A 21619-nucleotide genomic window follows, 5' to 3' on the forward strand; every position below is an offset into this window, starting at 1 on the left:
AATTGATAGACCGCTAGCAAGACTAATAAAGAAGAAAAGAGAGAAGAATCAAATAGACACAATAAAAAATGATACAGGGGATGTCACCACCAACCCACAGAAATACAAACTACCATCAGAGAATACTATAAACACCTCTATGAAAATAAACTAGAAAACCCAGATAAAATGGATAAGTTCTTGGACACATACACCCTACCAAGGCTAAACCAGGAAGAAGATGAATCTCTAAATAGCCCAATAACAGACTCTGAAATTGAGGCAATAATTAACAGCCTAACAACCAAAAAAAGTCCAGGACCAGAAGGTTCACAGGCGAATTCTACCAGAGGTACAAAGAGGAGCTGGTACCATTTATTCTGAAACTATTCCAATCAATAGAAAAAGAGAGAATCCTCTGTAACTCATTTTATGAGGCCAGCATCATCCTGATACCAAAGCCTGGCAGAGACACAACAAAAAAAGAGAATTTTAGACCAATATCCCTGATGAACATCAGTGCAAAAATCCTCAATAAAATACTGGCAAACTGAATCCAGCAACACATCAAAAAGCTTATCCACCATGATCAAGTCGGCTTCATCCTTGGGATGCAAGGCTGGTTCAATCTATGCAAATCAATAAACGTAATCTATCACATAAACAGAACCAACAACAAAAACCACATGATTATCTCAATAGATGCAGAAAAGGCCTTCAACAAAATTCAACACCCCTTCATGCTAAAAGCTCTCAATAAACTAGGTACTGATGGAATGTATCTCAAAATAATAAGAGCTGTTTATGACAAACCCACAGCCAATATCATACTGAATAGGCAAAAACTGGAAGCATTCCCTTTGAAAACTGGCACAAGACAGGGATGCCCTCTCTCACCACTCCTATTCAACACAGTGTTGGAAGTTCTGGCCATGGCAATCAGGCAAGAGAAAGAACTAAAGTGTATTCAATTAGGAAAAGAGGAGGTCAAATTGTCCCTGTTTGCAGATGACATGATTTTATATTTAGAAAAACCCATCGTCTCAGCCCCAAATCTCCTTAAGCTGATAAGCAACTTCAGGAAAGCCTCAGGATACAAAATCAATGTGCAAAAATCACAAGCATTCCTGTACACCAATAACAGACAAACACAGGCCAAATCATGAGTGAACTCCCATTCACAATCGCTACAAAGAGAATAAAATACCTAGGAATCCAGCTTACAAGGTATGTGATGGACCTCTTCAAGGAGAACTACAAACCACTGCTCAATGAAATAAAAGAGGACACAAACAAATGGAAGAACATTCCATGCTCATGGATAGGAAGAATCAATATCGTGAAAATGGCCATACTGCCCTAGGTAATTTATAGATTCAATGCCATCCCCATCAAGCTACCAATGACTTTCTTCACAGAATTGGAAAAAACTACTTTAAAGTTCATATGGAACCAAAAAAGAGCCTGCAGTGCCAAGTCAATCCCAAGCAAAAAGAACAAAGCTGGAGGCATCACACTACCTGACTTCAAATTATACTACAAGGCTACAGTAACCAAAACAGCATGGTACTAGTACCAAAACAGATATATAGACCAAAAGAACAGAACAGAGGCCTCAGAAATAACACCACACATCTATAGCCATCTGATCTTTGACAAACCCGATAAAAACAAGAAATGGGGAAAGGATTCCCTATTTAATAAATGGTGGTGGGAAAACTGGCTAGCCATATGTAGAAAGCTGAAACTGGATCCCTTCCTTACACCTTATACAAAAATTAGTTCAAGATGGTAAAGACTTAAATGTTAGACCTAAAACCATAAAAACCCTAGAAGAAAACCGAGGCAATACCATTCAGGACATAGGCATGGGCAAAGACTTCATGACTAAAGCACCAAAAGCAATGGCAACAAAAGCCAAAATTGACAAATGGGATCTAATTAAACTAAGGAGCTTCTGCATGGCAAACAAAACTACCATCAGAGTGAACAGGCAACCTACAGAATGGGAGAAAATTTCTGCAATCTACCCATCTGACAAAGGGCTAATATCCAGAATCTGCAAAGAACTTAAATAAATTTACAAGAAAACAAACAAGCAACCCCATCAAAAAGTGGGCAAAGGATATGAATAGACAGTTCTCAAAAGAAGACATTTATGCAGCCAACAAACACATGAAAAAATGCTCATCATCACTGGTCATCAGAGAAATACAAATCAAAACCACAATGAGATACCATCTCATGCCAGTTAGAATGGTGATCATTAAAAAGTCAAGAAACAACAGATGCTGGACAAGATTTGGAGAAATAGGAATGCTTTTATGCTGTTGGTGGGAGTGTAAATTAGTTCAACCACTGTGGAGGACAGTGTGGTGATTCCTGAAGGATCTAGAACTAGAAATACCATTTGACCCAGCAATCCCATTACTGGGTATATTCCCAAAGAATTATAAATCTTGCTACTATAAAGACACATGCACATGTATGTTTATTGTGGCACTATTTACAACAGCAAAGACTTGGAAGCAACCCAAATGTCCAGCAATTATAGACTGGATTAAGAAAATGTGGCACATATACACCATGGAATACTATGCAGCCATAAAAAATGATGAGTTCATGTCCTTTGTAGGGACATGGATGAAGTTGGAAACCATCATTCTCAGCAAACTATTGCAAGGACAAAAAACCAAACACTGCATGTTCTCACTCATAGGTGGGAACTGAACAAGAGAACCCTTGGACACAGGGCAGGTAATATCACACACTGGGGCCTGTCGGGGGGTGGGGGGCTGGGAGAGGTATAGCATTAGGAGAAATACCTAATGTAAATGATGAGTTGATGGGTGCAGCAAACCAACATGGCACATGTATACCTATGCAACAAACCTGCAAGTTGTGCACAGGTATCCTAGAACTTAAAGTATTAAAAAAAAAAAAAAGCTAAAGTAAAAAAAGTATGTATAACCAAGTCTTACCAGGTCCCAGTTCCCAGTGGTCCAGTGACAGCACAGGTGCTCATTGCAAGACATGGTGGATGTGGGTCTTTTTGTCCAGTCACAGAGGCCTCCTGGACAGAACACTCCTCTCTCCTGAACTCCGCCTCCACAGGACCTGGAGCACTGATACACAGCAGTGACAAGATTAGGTAAAAGTCAGGTGGAGACATGTTTAATGATAAGTGAAGAACTTCGTACTGTCATTTTTGTTGTGTACAGTGTTACTAGGAATATTGGTATCTGTATTGGAATTTATAGCATTCCTGCAAATTCCTTACAATGACTACTCACTATTTAAAAAAAAAAAGGGGGGGAAACAAGAATTAAAGAGAGGTGGAAATATTGATGAAGCAAATCCTGAAGATATAAGGAGGAGAAGAGTCAGAAGATTTAGATTTTTTATAATGATTTAGATTTTTTATAATGATTTAGATTTTTTATAATGATTATCTCTGACAGCCCAAAAGGGGGGCACATATTTGCAATACAATTTTGATTGCCTCCTATTAAAATGAGATTTAGTCTTCCTTTTCCACTGCATAAAGTTTTAGAATTAAATTTGTCCATAGTAGGAGTAATAAAATGGATGGATTTGCTCAGGACTCAGATGCATTGGCTGTAACACTCACAACAAAATAAATTCAAGATGACAAGTCAGATTTCTAAAAGGGTACAATTCTGAAACATGTCAGGTTTTTGCTTACTAGAATAATTCTATAAGATACATTATCTCATTTGCATGAGTTTTTTAGGAGGAAATAAAATAATTCACCAAGAATATTTGAAAAGTTCTTTGAGTATTTGGAAAAGCATTTTGAAAAATCTTAGTTTTAGCATGGTTACAACAATAACAACAAGATAATTATGGCTGTCTTGCAAACATCATGTCCATCACATCAGGTAGTATGTGTGTGGTAGTATCATAGAAAACAGGGAAATTATATGCAATTAACCTTTTCTGCTCAATAAAAGAACTAACGTAGTGCCTTCACAATATTCCAGCTTTGAGAATCAACATCAACTTTTTTCCCACTTATTCAACCTGTTTTTAACCCCATCTGAGGAGAGAGGGAGAGGAATTCCACATCTGGAGTTCTTGTGCATACCTACCTAGGTGCACATAGATTCAGCACCACCTAGCTAAGTAATTTCCAGGAAAAGGGGGTCAAAAAAGTGGTTCTCAAATGCTCCTCAGACCAGCAACTTCAGCATCTTCTGAGTGTTTGTTAGAAATGCAAAATTTCAGGCCCCACCTCAGATCCCCTGAATTGGCCATTCTCGGGGTGGGACCTATCCATCTGTGTGTTGACAAGCCCTCCAGGTTGTCCTGAAGCATGATAAAGCTTGACTACCACTGGTGTAGAGATGGTCCCACAGCTAAAATGCATCTGCCATGGAGGGTAGTCGAGGCGGGCCAATATGCTTGCCAGATGGGTTCGTAACATTCCCAGGATTGCAGTCAGCACCACGGGCAAGATTGCAGTCAGCACCACGGGTAAGTAAAGTACCTAAAGATGCCCAATCCCTTAAGAGCAGCTCTGGGTACTCAACTGACTTTTACATTTTCTATCTCTACTACTGCTTAAGAGGGAACTCTACCAACTTTTTGGTTTGCTCAAAACAGGGCAATTTAGAAAGGAGAGAGACAGAAGGGCTTCAGGGAACAGGTTCCTGATGGGGATCCGAGAAGCTACAGAGGAAACATAAAGAATAGATCTTTTTCATAACCAGAAAGATTTGATTGCTCATCTTTGATCGCCTGCAAATGTCATTTCTCTGACAGGGCAATCTAAGCTCCTCTGTGAATTCCTGGATTCTGGAAGCTGCTGCCTGAACAGGTCCAGGCCAGGCTCAGCACATATGGAGAGTTTGGAGGTCTGGGTTCAGAGCCTGGGAGGAGCAGGCACTTCATGTACTCAAGAACTAGGCAGGGGAAGGAGGATGAAGAGGGGACAGTGGTGGCTGCTGCCCCAGAAAACTCTAGCTAGTGGCCCAGAGCCTCAGGAATCAGTGTGGATGCTTGGCCGGTGGGTGGTAAGTCACTCGGGGCTCAGTCCTGCACAGGCTTTGACACTAACTCTGTAGCCTCAGGTTGGGATTCTCTGCCTTCCCTTCACCGGCACATGGTAGGTGCCCCCCAAAATAGTTATTGATTCATTCTTTCTCCTTAGTTCACTTTTCGCTCAATGCCCATTGGGCTAAGTTCCATAGCATAGCAGGATAAAGATGGGCAATCAAAGGTGAGCAATCAAATCTTTCTGGTTGTGAATGCCTTATGTTTGAATTAAAACTCCATTTATTTTCTCATTGTGTGTCTCAGGTAGGTTTCTCAACCTAAGTCTCAATTTCTTCCGCTATAAAATAGGGTTAAAAATGCCTACCATCCAGGTCATGGAGATAATTAAACCAAGTATCATAGGGAAAGTGCCTAGCTCCTGGACACACTCAAAATATGCAGGGTTCCTCTTTTATTTTTATTTTTTGGCCTTCTTTCTATCATTTGTGGATGTAGCTGGGAGTATGTTTTAGCTGTTGAGATATTTAAACATTTGACTGTTGAAAAATGAGATCATCACACTTCACCAAAGAACTTCATCAAATAACCTTGTTTTCATGTGCCAAAGTAAAACTAAGACCCAGCAGAGCCAGGGCCCTCATAAAGAGAGCACACACACATACACACACACACACACACACACACTCACACACTCGTTGTTTGTACAGTGATCTGAGAGATGTAAGAGATGAAACTCTAATATTATACTGTGTGGAAAAGATAGGGCTGTTTCTCCCAGCCTGACTGCAGAAGCCTCAGAGAGTCATGTTAGGCTCTGTCTGTAAGTGGCTCTCATCAGATTCGTCCTTGTTCAAATCATCCCACTGTGTTCATTTTCCCTGCAAGGACACCAATTCCCCAGTATATCCATTGGGAGACCAGGTGGCAACACAACACTGAACTGCTGTGATTAAAACTATAACACATTGTCTTCTCCATAGAATTTTTTCACCTCCTGAAAGTGTTAGACCCATTCAGCTTCTCACATACAGGGTGGGGTCACTGAACAGAGGCCAGTCATTGGCAGGACACAGGTGTGGTCTTCCCTGATTTCTACACTTATGCAGTAACACCGAGATTCATGGCTTGCCAGGTTGTGTGAGGACATCTCTCCCTTTCTGGGGGACCTACCTGGCTCCAAGGCTCCACCTGCCAAGCCTCACAGGGCTCCGGGTTACAGCTCATGCTCAATGGGGGAGGAATGCCGGCCAGGAACTGGCAGTGAAATGGCCTCAGGTTCCGGTGGTCCCGGCTGTCCACGCACTGAATCTCGCGTATCTTGAAGCCCCCACTGCAGTTTCTGGAGCACTGTATGGAGAGAAAAATCAAAGGCGATCTCTGAGTCATTGGCATCAGGCCTCCCTTCCTTCCCCTCAGCCGTGGAGGTGCCAGGCATTCAGTCATAAAGAGGGGTTAGGTCTAGTTCCGGTGAATCCTGCTTTCCCTCCCACACCACAGAGCAGGAGGCACCCCAGCAGCTCCCGATGTCGGCAAACACATGCATAGGAGTGTGAGGGTTTTGAGGGCCAACAGAGGTGGATGAGAATTCCAGTTCTGCCACTCGCTAGTCTTGAGCCCTTGGGCCTGTCACTGAAGTACGCTGAGCCTCAGGTGTCCCATCTCTAAACTGGGATCATAACTGCTACCTCCCAGCTGTGGGGAGATTATAGACCCTGGGGCTGGAGTGCCTGCTGGCACAGCATCTGCCCCAGTGGGTGGCTGCTCCGTCTGGAAGTCAGTATTCACTAGAGGCAGAGTGGCCTGCCTATCCCTTCCCAGGAGTGGGCATGGCTGCTAAGTCTTCTCCGTCTTTCCTTCAGAATACTGGTTTTCTCTATGATGCTGGATGCAGAATAGGTTACTATGTCTCTCTCATGAAGGGCCTTGAGTAGGGAAATAAACTGAATTAACTACTCAGTGGTTTGACTCATGGGTGTGAGCAAACCCTGTCCTTGCCCCCACCGTCACCATTCCTCCTGCAGCGCCATCACCTGCAGCCATCACTGAGAGTCTTCTCAGCACTTGCCCCCGATAGCCACTACACAGGCCCTACTCACTCCCTTCCTCTCTGACCCCACCCCTTGTGCAGCAGCCCAGGTTCGCCAGCAGGCTGCTGATTTCCCTTGGACCGTGATAAACACTGATGGGTCTGGGTCACCTACAACCAAGTTTGCACAGCCTGTTCCAGAGTGCTGCTTTTGTTGACTCTCTGACTTCTTGGATTTTGGCAGCTCCCCACTCCCTGACCTACAAAGATTTTATCTGATCATAACTTGTGCTTCTAGGACTTGCTCTCTGGTCTGTTTAGAACTCAGTGCTTGCCATAGGCCTTCTGCTTATCTTCCCTCTGCAGCCTGGTGTCTCATGGCCAGAACTGGCCTGACCAGTCTTGTTACTGCCCACACTGAGGTGGGGACCCGAGGTAGGTGGGATGGAGGCTAACATCTGTGCTCGTCAGCCCAGGTTCTTCCCCAGGTTCTCCTCGGCTTAATACAATGTCCTTGGGGTTCCCATGTCCTGAATGTTCCTTCCTGTATTCTCTGCATTACCCACCACTGCTTTTTTTTTTATGCCTCATTTTCAATGGCACCTCTTCTGAGAGGTCCTCATGGAATACCTGATCTAAAGGAGGTGATTTCTCTTGTAATTTGTCTCAGCTCCTCTTCTGTTTTCATCCCACAAAGCTAAACTGCAGAGCAACTTTGATTGATTTTGTCCATCCTTTCCACTATCCATCACTGCCATGAAAGCAGAGCCTGCCCTGCCCTGCCCTGTTCCACATCGCACCATGGATCCCTAGCACAGGGACAGACACAGTGTAGATGGCCATTATGAAGCTGTTGAATCAACATTGAATTATGAGAAAATGCCAGCTGGGAGGGCTCCCAGTGGGCTAAAGAGATCTCCAGTAATCATAGGATAAAGAATGTGCTTCTTTACCCTCTGAATCCTTCCATCAATGATCTCATTGGCAGTCTTGGCCAAGGAAACAAGTCACCAAGAAAGGGTATCCCTTGCTGTAAGGTATATTTTCATCTGGCTCTTCTCTCTGAAGGGTAAAAGACCATGCTGTCTTTCTGGCTATGGTGGAATAGCCATGATTCTAGGGCTGTGGTTGAGGAAAGAAAATTCCTCACGACTTTTCAGTAGACATAGACCCCAAAATACTGCTCCCCTTTCTTCCTCTGATTGGCAGATTTCACCAAGTCACCTGACTTGAAACATTGGTCTGTATTTTGGAAACACATGGGCCCATGTGATGAGGGGGCAGACTGATGCTCTGGTACTTCCATAAATCAAGTGTGGTTAGGTTATCAGAAATAAGCAATACTTGCCAACAGCTTCCCAAAAGTGCAAATTAAAAACTTTATTTTCCTGCCACACAGTAAGCACACAAAGAAAAACAGTAACAGCAAACTTAAAATTTGCCATAGAACAAATGAGAAAGCATGCTAATAGCTTCCACTCAAAGCAACTATTTGTCTGACAAAATAAATTTCCAGGAAATAGCCCATAGTTAAAACAAGAGTACGTTTTATTAGGAAAAGGGGATTTAAAAGACATAAGCATAAAATGAGATTTTACTTTTTTATTTTCTATTTGTTGCTATAATCTGTTATTCCTAAATTTATTTTTCAAATTAGCATTACTCTTTTGTCAAGAGCATGTGCACATTCAGTGGGAAATAAAATTTATTAATAGGCTGAAGTCAGTAATAAGGGAAGACACTCACTAAATCTATCATTATTCTATTCCATTTTCAAAAGAGCCTCTGATTCTGTTAGCAAGAGGGAAGTGACAGCATATTAAGTCACTCCAGTCCTAATGCTCTTTTGCTTTTGTGTGCTGAATGACAATTGTTATGTTATATTCATTTTCTTATTGCCTGAGAGGAAGGCCGTTTGTATTCCTGTTTTCCTAATGTAAAGCCTGCGAACCAGACTGATGACAAGAGGCAGGCTAATGAGAACAGAAAGACTGGTAAATGCCCTGTTGAAACCAAACAGGTCTGATAGTATCCAGTTACCACATCACTACATCAGTTTGTTTAATTCCTGTGATTTGCAAAGCAAATTGAGTTAGAATGAAAAATATCCTTAGCTTACTGGGGCCACTGGCAGAGGTAAAATGAAATCAAAACCTTTTCTTTCTTGTGCTATTTTTGATTTATGAAATCCTAATACACTTCCCAGGCTGGACTCCTACAGAGTATTCAGAGAAGTATAGCACAACTAACAAACATAGGACTGGGGGACTAACAGACCAACTCCATCTATGACCCTGGCATCAAGTGGCTATGTGACTGCAGATCAATCACTGCACTTCTCTAAGCCTCCATTTCTCCATTGGTATTCAAAAGAGGATAAACTAGATGATTAAACTATCCCAGCATTCTAGAGTGTCATAAATATATGAGATCACTGAGTTTGTGCTCTGTTTTGATTTCAGAATACTTTCTTCCTCTCAAAGTTATACATCAAATACTAAATTGGAATATGGAAGGAATTCCTTTCCGGCCTTTTCCTAAACACATTCATAAGACCCTTAAAATAATTCTTTCTGAAATATGGAAAGAATTCCTTTCTGGCCTTATGCTAAACACATTCATAAGACCCTTAAAATAATTCGAAGATCAGATAGTTGTAGGTGTGCGGTCTTATTTCTGGGTTCTCTATTCTGATCTATTGGTCCATGTGTCTGTTTTTTACCAGTACCATGCTGTTTTGGTTACTGTAGGCCTGTAGTATACTTTGAAGTCTCTTAGGCTGATGCCTCCACCTTTGTTCTTAAGCAATTACAATAGAAGCAAAAATTGACAAATGGGATCTATTAAACTAAAGAGCTCCTGTACAGCAAAAGAAACTATCAACAGACTAAACAGACAACCTACAGAATGGGAGAAAACTTTTGCAAACTATGCATCTGACAAAGCTCTAATATCCAACATCTCTAAGGAAGTTAAATTTATACAAAAAAAACAAAAAACAAAAAACAAACAACCACATAAAAAAGTGGGCAAAGGACATGAACAGACACTTTTCAAAAAAAGACATACACGCGGTCAACAATCACATGAAAAAAAGCTCAATATCACTGATCATTAGAGAAATGCAAATCAAAACCACAATGGGATACCATTTCACATCTGTCAGAGTGGCTATTATTAAAAAGTAAAAAAATAACAGATGCTGATGAGGTTGTGGAGGAAAAGGAATGCTTACATACTGCTGGTGGGAGAGTATATTAGTTCAGCCATTGTGAAAGACAGTGTGGTGATTCCTCAAGACCTAAAGACAGAAATACTATTTGACCAAGCAGTCCCATTACTGGGTATATACCCAAAGGAATATAAATTATTCTGTTATAAAGACACATGTATGCATATGTTCATTGTGGCACTATTCACAATAGCAAAGACATGGAATCAACCTAAATGCCCATCGATGATAAATTGGATAAAGAAAATGTGGTAATATACACTATGGAATACTATGAAGCCATAAAAAAGAATGAGATCATGTCCTTTGCAGGAACATGGATAGAGCTAGAGGCCATTATCCTTAGCAAACTAACACAAGAACAGAAAACCAAATACCACATGTTCTCACTTATAAGTGGGAGCTAAATGATGAGAACACATGGACACATGGAGGGGAACACCACACACTGGGGCCTAATGGAGGGTGGAGTGTGGGAGGAGGGAGAGGATCAGGAAAAATAACTAATGGGCACTAGGCTTAATACCTGGGAGATGAAATAATCTGTACCAGAAACCCCTATGACACAAGTTTACCTGTGTAGCACACCTGCACTTGTGCCCTGAACTTAAAATAAAAGTTAAAAAAATTTATTCCAAAAATTCTAAGCGGAACAGCATCAAAATTCATGGGTCTGCCTGTCCCTCTCCCCACCCCACCTTCCCTTCATTGAGCACTTACTATGTTCCAAGCTCTGTATCTCTACCCTAAGTGGTTTGCAATCTAGCTGAGGCAGGAGAATTCACATAAATGAATAGAAGAAATAAAGATTATATGCCATAGTTGTCTACAATCTAGTGAGGACACAAAGGAGGAGACAGTCAACTTCGCCTGAAGAAGTCAAGAAAAGCTTAAATAAAGGAGTCAAAGCTTGAGCTGAATCTTAATGAGTAAATGCTCATGTGGCTGGCAAAATAGTGTGGGGGACATTTGAAGTGGAGGTAATGGCATGCACAGAGACTGTGAACCCACATGGCTTGTCTGGGAACAGTAAGTTGGTCAGAATGCTAGAGCAGGGGGTAGGGGTAGACAGAGAAAGATGGGTGGACACCATCATGGAGAACCTTGTGGTCTGGACATTGGTGGTCTTGGGGTCACTTCTTATATGCTCCTAAAGGCTTCTATTTAATTGCCACTCCTCTAACCACTTCTTCTTGAGAATCTCTTAATCTGAAATGCTCAGGGGTGTCAAGAGAGTGTGATGGTTTAGACATAGAAAAAATTATAACAGTAAAATAAATGTAGGGATATTCAGTGTATGATTCATCTTTCTGCTACTCAATTTTTGCCTTCATAGGATAGAAGCTCTCCTATAACATACAATTCTAGGTTTTGACTTTTGCACACTGGACTTTAGTAAATGTTTCTGGGAACATGCTGTGTATGAAAGTATGGTTTGTCTGTATTTAGCAAAACAAAGGCTATTCCCCCATTTCATTCATTTGTAAAAATTCAGGTCCATAAAATGCAGTACTGCCATAGACAATCTGTAAAATTCAATAAACATGGAGACAAGAACTAGAATAAGACAGAAGGACTAGTTAGCAAATACATGAAATCCAAGGCCATAAGGAAAGGCTGTCACTTCCTGTTACTTTCCAGCAAATAACTTAGATGATAAAGTTACCGCTAAAATAAAAAGGCAACGTTGCCTATGTGGGAAGACAGATTATTACAAAAAAAAAGTAAAAATCTTTCTGATTCACTTCAGAAATAAATCAAGATCTGCTAGACTTAGCTATGAAAAGGGCAATGTTCATTCTAACTGAAGTAATAAAGGGGTTGTCAAATTAGCAGTTGCCAAAACTTCAGAAGAAACAGACAAAATATCAGTGAGGAAGTGTATGGAGCTGTGCAGATGATGCATCGTTTTGCTGTCAAACCCAGCTGAGGATTTTTCAAGCTCATTATTATCTCTTACTACATTTCTTCCATCAGAAGAATCACTCTTTCTTCCATATGATTTTTTTTTTTAAGGTGGGGTCTCACTCTGCTGCCCAGCCTGGAATGCAGTGGCGGAATCTTGGCTCACTGCAACCTTTGCCTCTTGGGCTCAAGTGATCCGTCCACCTCAGCCTCCCGAGTAGCTGGGACTACAGGCATGTGCTGTACCAAGCCGGGCTAAGTTTTTTTGTATTTTCAGTGGAGATGGGGTTTTGCCATATTGCCCAGGCTGGTCTTGAACTGCTGAGGTCAAGTGATTGCCTGCCTTGGCCTCCCAAAGTGCTGGGATTATAGGCATGAGCCACGGTGCCCAGCCTCCCCCATACAAATTTTAACATTCTGAAACTGGCATGTGTCCTACAGCTGATATACGTATTAATTGTGTAGTGTTTCATTTTTTTCTGAAAAGCTGTAATTAAAATGACATTATCCCCCAGGTGACGGTTTCTTAGAATTGAGACCATTCAATATTAGTTTTGTGATCAAGTATATATTGGTGATTTAAATACTCTAAGCCCTAGTTTCCTTAGTGGAAATTATAAAGTCCTGTATTATGGTAAAAATAAAATTGTTTATCCAAAGCTTCCATGCAATGTCAGACACGTGGCAGTACTACCACCCACAGTAGGTCAAGTCCTCCAGAGTTCAGGAACACTTTGAGCACCCTGACTGCGTAGTACTGGGGAGTGAACACCTTCTCAGGCCAGTTTCTCCATTGGCAGGGCTTACTTCACTAACCTGTCCACAGGCCTCTTGCCCCAAGTCCAGGAAGCAAGAGATAAGTCAGTGTCCAATAGCCAGCCCTAACTTTACCTAGAGCTCGATGTTTGTCCAGGGCCTTGTTTAGTCTTTTATCATGAACAGAGTTCATTGCACACATTTTCTCTTTTGATCCTTACAACTCTACAAAGTAAGTAGAGGCAATATCATCCACTTCATTTCAGGGGTGAGAAAACTAAAGCTCCTAAGTAGTTAGATGAATGGCCAGTGTCACATACTGATTAGTGACAGAGTAGGTTATCATGCCAGATACATCTGATTCCAAGTCAGACCCCTCTGGGATTCAACACTGCATAATTGCATTTTTCCAAGACTGCCTCTGGGAGAAAACTGAGGATGACAACCTTGATTTTGTTTCAGACAGATTAATGCACGAAGAGGAGGAAAGCCACTGTGATAAACTACTTCCAGACACTGGAAAGGTAGAGATCTGAATGTCTCAGTCCTCTGTCATGTTGTAAGGAACATGGCTGTGCTTTGGTGAAGGATAGGCCGAGGTAGGATGTTTGCATCCTGTGTGACTCAGCAAGTTTAGAGTACAGGTGTGTAACTCCACTTGTTATCACAGCCATGGAGCCATAACGTGGGAAGGCCATCACTTGGCTCTAAGCCACTGTTGTCTGTAAAAGGTATAACTGCCATGTTTGACACAGTGTGGTCACACTGCACCAAGAGAAAGAGAGAGAGCCAAAGTTGTCCATCTGCAAAGATGGACAGAGGGGAGCCAGGACACAGCTCGGCTTGCTCATGCCCAGAGAGAAAGAAAGAGTTAACCTGCTGACCCTGAAAGCAAGGGAAAGCCAGCCATGAAGCTGTGTGTGGGAGCCGGACTAAGCAGCCCAGATGGGGCGGACAGTGTGAAAAAGCTGCTGATGAGAGTTGCTGCTGAATAAAATAATCTTTCACCAGCCTGTGGCCCCCAAGTGTTCTTTCTGCTCATCCACCCACTCCCTTCAGACTGCAACATGACCTTTGGTGTAGTCATGAACCTGACATATGTATATGAGAAAATGTTCACAGCAGTTCTATCAGGCTTCATCAAGAAGAACGGTATGAGAGAAATAAGCCAGTAAAACAATTGCAATCCAGACAGCAATCACAGTGGTAGAAGTTCCTGGTGAGTAACCTGGATGCCTCAGGTATGATACCTGTGGGTTCAGGTGAGGCTGCAACATACCCTGTCATCCTATGAGAATTAAAGTGTTTCTGGATCTGGAGGAGAGATTGCTGGAATAATGTAGAAAATTCCAGGTAAAATTAGAATTTTTCTTTCTGAGAAAGTATCTGTGAAAAGGCAAATGATCAATTTGGCAGAATCTAAACTCTCTGGATATTTAAAGGCAAAACCAGGGATCCTCTTTCCTGCTCTGGATTTTGGAGGTCTGCCACAAAGAGAGCATAAAAGGCCTATCAGAATTAGCGAAGCTCAGAGGGAAGGCCTTCAAATCTTTCCTAGCACGTGATTTGGACTGTAGACATCCATATGAAAAAGGGGTCTCCAACTACTTGAAGCTAAGGCAGGAGTATTGTTTGAGCCCAGGAGGTTGAGGCTGGAGTGAGCTGTGAGTGGGCCACTGCACTCCAGCTTAGGTGACAAAGTGAGACCCCATCTCAAAAAAAAATTAATTAGAAAAAAGGGGTCTCAATAATCAAGATTTAAGTTAATATCTTTAGGAAAGACAAGCCATGTATGCCAGGGATCCCCAATCCCCCAGTCTGTTATATCTCAGCCTGTTAGGAAACAGGCTGCACAGCAGGATGTGAGCATCGGGCGAGCAAGCAAAGCTTTATCTGTATTTACAGCTGCTCCCCATTGCTCACATTACTGCCTGAGCTCGACCTCCTGTCAGATCAGCAGCAGCATTAGATTCTCATAGGAATGCAAACCCTATTGTGAACTGTGCATGCAAGGGATATAGGTTGCACACTTCTTATGAAAATCTAGTGCCTGATGATCTGTCACTGTCTCCCATCACCCCTAGATGGGACCATCTAGTTGTAGGAAAACAAGCTCAGGGCTCCCACTGATTCTACATTATGGTGAGTTGTATAATTATTTCATTATATATGACAATGTAATAATAATAGAAATAAAGTGCACAATAAATGTAATGCGCTTGAATCATCCCAAAACCACTCCCCCAGTCCGTGGAAAAATAATTTTGTAGAGATCACGAAACTGGTCTCTAGTGACAAAAAGGTTAGGGACTGCTGATGTATGCAATACCCATAATAGTAGTCAGAAAAAACAAAAATCAGGGCAACTGACCATCAGTAGTTAAATAGCATCTTTGATATAAGGTTTATCTATTATCTAATAAAAGAGACACTTTCTTTACTGGTAGGAATACAGTAATTTTGAGGATTATATTTTAGATATAGTAGTTACCTCATTCTAGCTGAATTTGATGATGTGTCAGAAATAACTCCTACAAAACCACTCAGGGCACTACAGAGATTAATCAATATATCTGCAACCCTAAAGGCCATGAAAGAGAGAAAGAGAGGGGCATGAGACCCTATAGGCCAGGCAAGGAGTCAAGCCAGGCTTTTCCTTAGGAGGCCGGACCCCAGAGATGAGCTTGCTAATCTCTCATCCAGGGTTTGCACTGGCTAGACTCCCTCAGGCTGGAGCTGACCTTTTCAAAACACAAGCTATTTCACACATCTTTCCTTTTCATGAGTCATGTAATTTCCAACGAAATGATTATTCCCAGTGACAGGAAAGTGGAACTTTAGGACTTGGTCAACATTTGGCAAGCTCAGGGATATGAGATGTTTCTTGAGATTTCTCTGGATATGGAAGAGAAGTTGTAGCCAAACTTTCAGTCCTTTTCAGATCCTGAGTTTGTTATGAGTTGGAAGAGAAATAAAAAAGACCAGTATCGATTCTTGAAAGAAAAATTATATAGAAAGAGAAAGAAGGTGGTAATTTTCTCAAGGAGTAGCCTCACAATCCCTCTCTTCCAAAGACCAGAGCCTTGCTTTGGGAAAGGGTCCTAAAGACCGACCATCAGACAGTAGCATCCCATGTTCCTGTCTGATGGTAAGTCTGCCAGGAGAACCAGAGACAGAAATGCCCAGTGCAACACCTCTGGGTCCTGTCTGTCTGGGGACATGAGCTCTTCACTAGATGAAGAAACAAATGTCTAGAGGTGACATCAGCTTCCCTAAACCTCTTGGGTAGCTCTTTCTTTTCCTTTCTCCTGTGTGTCAACTATCAAGAGGAACCAGCTCCCTGGAGAGAAGACAGGGGCCTACCAGGCTTCCTAGGGTTGATCATGTATGGCAAACAGGTATATGCACAGCTCACACCTCTGTACTCCCTACCTGCCAACTGGCCCTCAATCTCACCACTGACCAGTGTCTTATAGCCCTGAATTATCCCCCAAGAGCTGGCTAAGCCCTAGTCCAGCGTGAGAAGCAGATCAGGCCTAGTTAGTGTCTCAAAGCACCAAGGCTAACTAATTTGAAAACCTGATACATTCTTTTCACAAGGAACTATGGAGACAGCACAGCAAAATGAGTAATCACAGTAAGATTAGCAAAGATGGTAAAATTGCACTTTAAAAAGATCAGTATGGCTGGGTGTGGTGGCTTACGCCTGCAATCTCAGCACTTTGGAAGGCCAAGGCAGGCGGATCACTTGAGGTCAGGAGTTTGAGACCAGCCTGGCCAACATGGTGAAATCCCATCTCTACTAAAAATACAAAAATCAGCCTGGTATGGTGGTGCATGCCTGTAATCCCAGCTACTCGGAGGTTAAGGTACGAGAATCGCTTGAACCCGGGAGGCAGTGGTTGCAGTGGGCCAAGATCACGCCATTGCATTTCAGCCTGGGTGACAAAGCGAGACTCCATCTCAAAAAAATAAAAATAAAAATAAATAAGAAGATCAGTGCAGGGAGTATGCTTTTAAAGACCAAATTATTCTTTATATCTCAGCTTTTGTTTCATTTTGGGTCTGGAAGATTAAACCATATATTTGCTTTGTAAAGCACAGGTGATTCATGATTTAATTATATATGTGATAATATAGGATTATTCATTAAAATGCTAAATTGAAGTAATATAGAAATAGCATTGCATGCTGGAGAAGCAATTAATAACCCAAACTTAACTTTTCTGGTTTATCTTGTAAGAGAAAGGACAGGTGGGTTACCACATGTGGGTTAATAAAAACTCTGTACCTCTAAGACTTTGGTGTAACTTGAAGTTGGCCTATGGTAATGCCCATGATTTGCTCATCCCTGATTTTATAAGAGGTAAAAGGGCAGCAGAAAGGTAGAAAAAAAAACACTGTTGGTGGGACTGTAAACTAGTTCAACCACTGTGGAAGACAGTGTGGCGATTCCTCAGGGATCTAGAACTAGAAATACCATTTGACCCAGCCATCCCATTACTGGGTATATACCCAAAGGATTATAAATCATGCTGCTATAAAGACACATGCACATGTATGTTTACTGCGGCACTACTCACAAAGCAAAGACTTGGAACCAACCCAAATGTCCAGCAATGATAGACTGGATTAAGAAAATGTGGCACATATACACCATGGAATACTATGCAGCCATAAAAAATGATAAGTAAATGTCCTTTGTAGGGACATGGATGAAGCTGGAAACCATTATTCTCAGCAAACTATCACAAGGAAAAAAACCAAACACCGCATGTTCTCACTCGTAGGTGGGAATTAAACAATGAGAACACATGGACACAGGAAGGGGAACATCACACACCGGGGCCTGTTGTGGGGTGGGGGGAGGGGGGAGGGATAGCATTAGGAGATATACCTAATGTAAATGATGAGTTAATGGGTGCAGCACACCAACATGGCACATGTATACATATGTAACAAACCTGAACGTTGTGCACATGTACCCTAGAACTTTAATTAAGAAAAAGAAAAAAAAAACGACTTTAGCAAGTGCTTATATAAGATTCCCTTTCCAACCCATCCCCACCTTCTCTACCTCCAAGACTCTGCCAAGCCTGATAAGTTACCTTGCTCCAGTTTCCCACTTTCCAGCCAGCACAGGGACGGAGGTGGCATCTTTTTGCAGGGTCAGGTCTCTGGATGGCCATGCAGTCAGAATCCATCTGGGTGCTGCACTCCACCCTTCTCCAGTAGGCCCCCAGGCCACATGTGGTGGAGCACTGTAGCAGGGAAGGAGAGAGATGACAGAGGCTGAGTGTCACCTTCTCACACATGCCCCATCACTGGGATCCTGGAGTCAGTTCTCAGTCCCGTTTGCTAACATTGCCCACAGAGCTTTTTAAAAATTACTAACACTTGGGGCACCCCACTCACACAAATTAATCTGAATCTCTTGGGGTAGGACCCGGGGATGCTCAGTATTAAAAATAATTCCCCAGCTTATTTTAAAAAGCAGCCACGGTTGAGAAACCCTGATTTGCATGTAGAAGGAAAATTCAATGCAAATGGAAATTTGCTTCCCTTTAAAACTTATCCTGGCAGGCCAGGGGCAGTGGCTCATGCCTTTAATCCCAACACTATGGGAGGCTGAGGCAGGAGGATCCTTTGAGCCCAGGAGTTTGAGATCACCTGGGCAACATAGGGAGAACCCATCTCTAAAGAAATTTAAAAATTAGCCAGGTGTGGTGGTGTATACTTGCATTCCTAGCTACTTAGGAGGCTGAGTTGCTAGGACTGCTTGAACCTGGGAATTTGAAGCTGCAGTGAGCTTTGATTGCACCACTGCACTCCAGCCTAGGTGCCAGGGTGAGATCCTGTCTCAAAAGAAAACAAAATTAATTATCTTGGCATGATTGCCCAGGGGGCTGCAGGCAAGCTGCCACATTTCCTACCAATGCTGTTCAGAGTGGATGTCAGGTCCAGGTGTCTGCCCCTTGCCTCTCCTCCCTAACACCGAATGATACTATCTCACCTATTTCTCTCCATGACAAACCTGAGTTGTAGACTGGTATCATTATGGTGTAGACGAAGAAACAAGCTTTGAGAGCTGACCTGCCCAGAGGGTTTTCTGTCTCTAAAACCCAGGACAATATTTGTTACAGTAGTGCTCCTCAAACTTTAGGGACCATATGAATCACCTGGGGACCTTGCTAAATGCAGATTCTGATTCAGTAGGTCTGGGGAGGGGAGGCGATTGTGCCTTTTAGCAAGCTCCCAGGTGCTGCTGATGCTGTTGGTCCTCAGATCACACTTGGAGTTAGAAAGATGTTACAGCATGATGCTTTTCATCCCTCAATCCACTGGTGGTGAAGAACTCAGTCGCCTTTGCCACACATACAGCTCATTCCCCTCAAAGTGTTTTTGTTTGTTTATAATTCTTAAATATCTCAGGTTTAGCGGGGGGTCACTTTGAAAACCATGCAAATGTCCATCACAAAATTTGTTCCCTTTTGTGTGCCTGATTCTTTCCTGTAACTGATTTTTCTTGCATCCCCTTTCCCCTGCTCATCCCCACTAAAAGGGGCTGTTTCTGGATGAGCAAAACAAAGTGCTGAACTGAAAAAAAAAGACAGGGTGGAAGTTCCATCTATGACATGCTTGAAGGTTTCTTTTGATAGGCTGTAAATAAAGACCAGACTTAAGTTTCTCTTGCTGTAACTTCACTCTCCATATAATTTTTTTTTTTTTTGGATGGAGTCTCACCCTGTAGCCCAGGCTGGAGTGTAGTGGCATGTTCTTGGCTCACTGCAACTTCTGCCTCCCAAGTTCAAGCAATTCTCCTGCCCCAGCCACCCAAGTAGCTGGAATTACAGGTGTGTGCCACCACACCTAGCTAACTTTTGTATATTTAGTAGAGACAGGGCTTCACCATATTGACCAGGCTGGTCTCAAACTCCTGACCTCAGGTGATCTGCCCTCCTTGGCCTCCCAAAGTGCTGGGATTACAGGCATGAGTCACCATGCCTGGCCTTCACTCTCCATATAATTTTATGTTTCATTTTGTGCACGTTCTTGTGTTATAACACATATATAACATAATAGAGTTCTTAGGTAGATAATCTGTAGATCACAGAAAGAGAAAAGTAGAAATTATTTTCTACTACATCATCATCTTTTCCAAGTGAGTCATTTATAGAGGTAATATATTCTCCTCCTTATAATTCTTTAGGATTTGTTTCTTTTGTTAAGTTGCTACCACTTTCTTCTTTGTATCATATTATGTATCTAGGTAATAGAGATAACAGCTGAAGTACTATAGATTGATAGCACTAATGGCCTGCATCGTTCATACTTCCTTAAACCCATGCTCTTTGCAAGGGGACTTTGCAGCTTCTGTCATCCAGAGGTGGAATTTATTTCTCCAGCTCTTGAATCAGGGCTGTCCTTGTGACTTGTCTTGGCCAACAGAATGCAGTGGATGATGCTGTTCCAGTTCTCAAGAGTTGGTGCTTTCCATTCTTGCTCTTGGACCCCTGCCTCTGCTATGAAACTAAACCTGGGCTGGCCTGCTGGAGGATGAGGGCTCATTACACCTAGTGACCCTGTGGCGACTGACTAACCAAGTCAAAGGTCAGTATCCAGGTGTTCAGAACCAGAACTGATGCTGGGGTTCACATCAGCACCATATGAACACTGCTGTGAAATGCTGTGGAAAATTATGCTGTCACTTCTATTTTATACGACCACACAGTTTACAGTTAACTGACTGGCCCAAGGGATCTGACTGAATGATAAGGTAATTCAATGAGAGGTGAGTCTCTATCAAAATAGAAGCCATACCCATGCACACTGCATAGCACTGAAGTTCTCTGTTTTGTAAATATGGATCAGATCAAACACTTACTGAGTACTTCCTATGTGCCCGACACTCTTCTGAGTACCTTACATATAGTTATTCCTTTTATCTCCTAAGTCATATAAGTTGGGCATTATCATCATCCTCATTTCATAGACGAGGGAAATGAGGTAGAGTGAGGACGTACAGCTGGTAATTTACTGAGTCAGGACTAAACCCCAGAAAGTCTGGCTTCATGCTTTACACCTACTTACAGTGTTAGCTCAGCTTTTACATCAATTACTTAATATCTGAAAACACAATTAAAGGAATGTGCTGTGTCCAGTGGGGCTGTGGACAGCCTCCCACAGGCCAGAAGGCAGGAGGACATTGCAAGAGCGATTTCAGATCACACCCAAGGAACTTTAGAAATCACTTCCTGTTTTAGGGATCAGGAAAAGCTTTGTGCAAGATCAGACTCAAAGCTTGATCCTGAACAGATAGGATTTAAAAGGGCAGAGGAGAAGAGGAAGGAAATTCCAGGGAGAGGAACCAGCATGAATAGAGACACCAGACTGGGACAGGCAGGAGGTTTAAAGCAACTGAGCTGTTGAAGCTTAGCATGGATGAAGAAAAGTAGGAGGCAGTATGTTTTGAAAGCTTGATTATGTAAGCCTAGGAAGGCTGTTGGATATTGGGTTGCAGTAGATATTATCTGAATAAGTGTGAAATGAGGAGATATCAAAGACTTATGAGCAGGAGTTTGGAATGATTAGAATAGCTTTTTGGAGGATGAATTTGGCAGTCTCATGTCTTGTGCAACAGTGTGTGGAAAAGATAGGAGAAGGGAGAGGCTGGAGGTATGTAGACCAGCAAGGATGCCAGG

At 42.3% G+C, this 21619-nt stretch overlaps 1 protein-coding gene across 3 annotated transcripts in view; it reads right to left on the minus strand.

The window, feature by feature from the left end:
* The window catches only part of ADAMTS12 (ADAM metallopeptidase with thrombospondin type 1 motif 12), a 374077-nt gene that overhangs the window by 19515 nt on the left and 332943 nt on the right, over nt 1-21619 (minus strand). For all 3 annotated transcript variants that reach the window (XM_019013727.4, XM_055367552.2, XM_063700811.1), the window contains 3 exons: nt 18026-18178; nt 6169-6345; nt 2961-3104 (listed from right to left, as the gene is read on the minus strand). In XM_019013727.4, coding sequence (XP_018869272.4) covers nt 2961-3104; nt 6169-6345; nt 18026-18178 — 474 coding nt within the window. The remainder of the gene's footprint in view (nt 1-2960; nt 3105-6168; nt 6346-18025; nt 18179-21619) is intronic.

Source organism: Gorilla gorilla, chromosome 19, assembly GCF_029281585.2.
Source record: "Gorilla gorilla gorilla isolate KB3781 chromosome 19, NHGRI_mGorGor1-v2.1_pri, whole genome shotgun sequence".
NCBI classification, from domain to species: domain Eukaryota; kingdom Metazoa; phylum Chordata; class Mammalia; order Primates; family Hominidae; genus Gorilla; species Gorilla gorilla.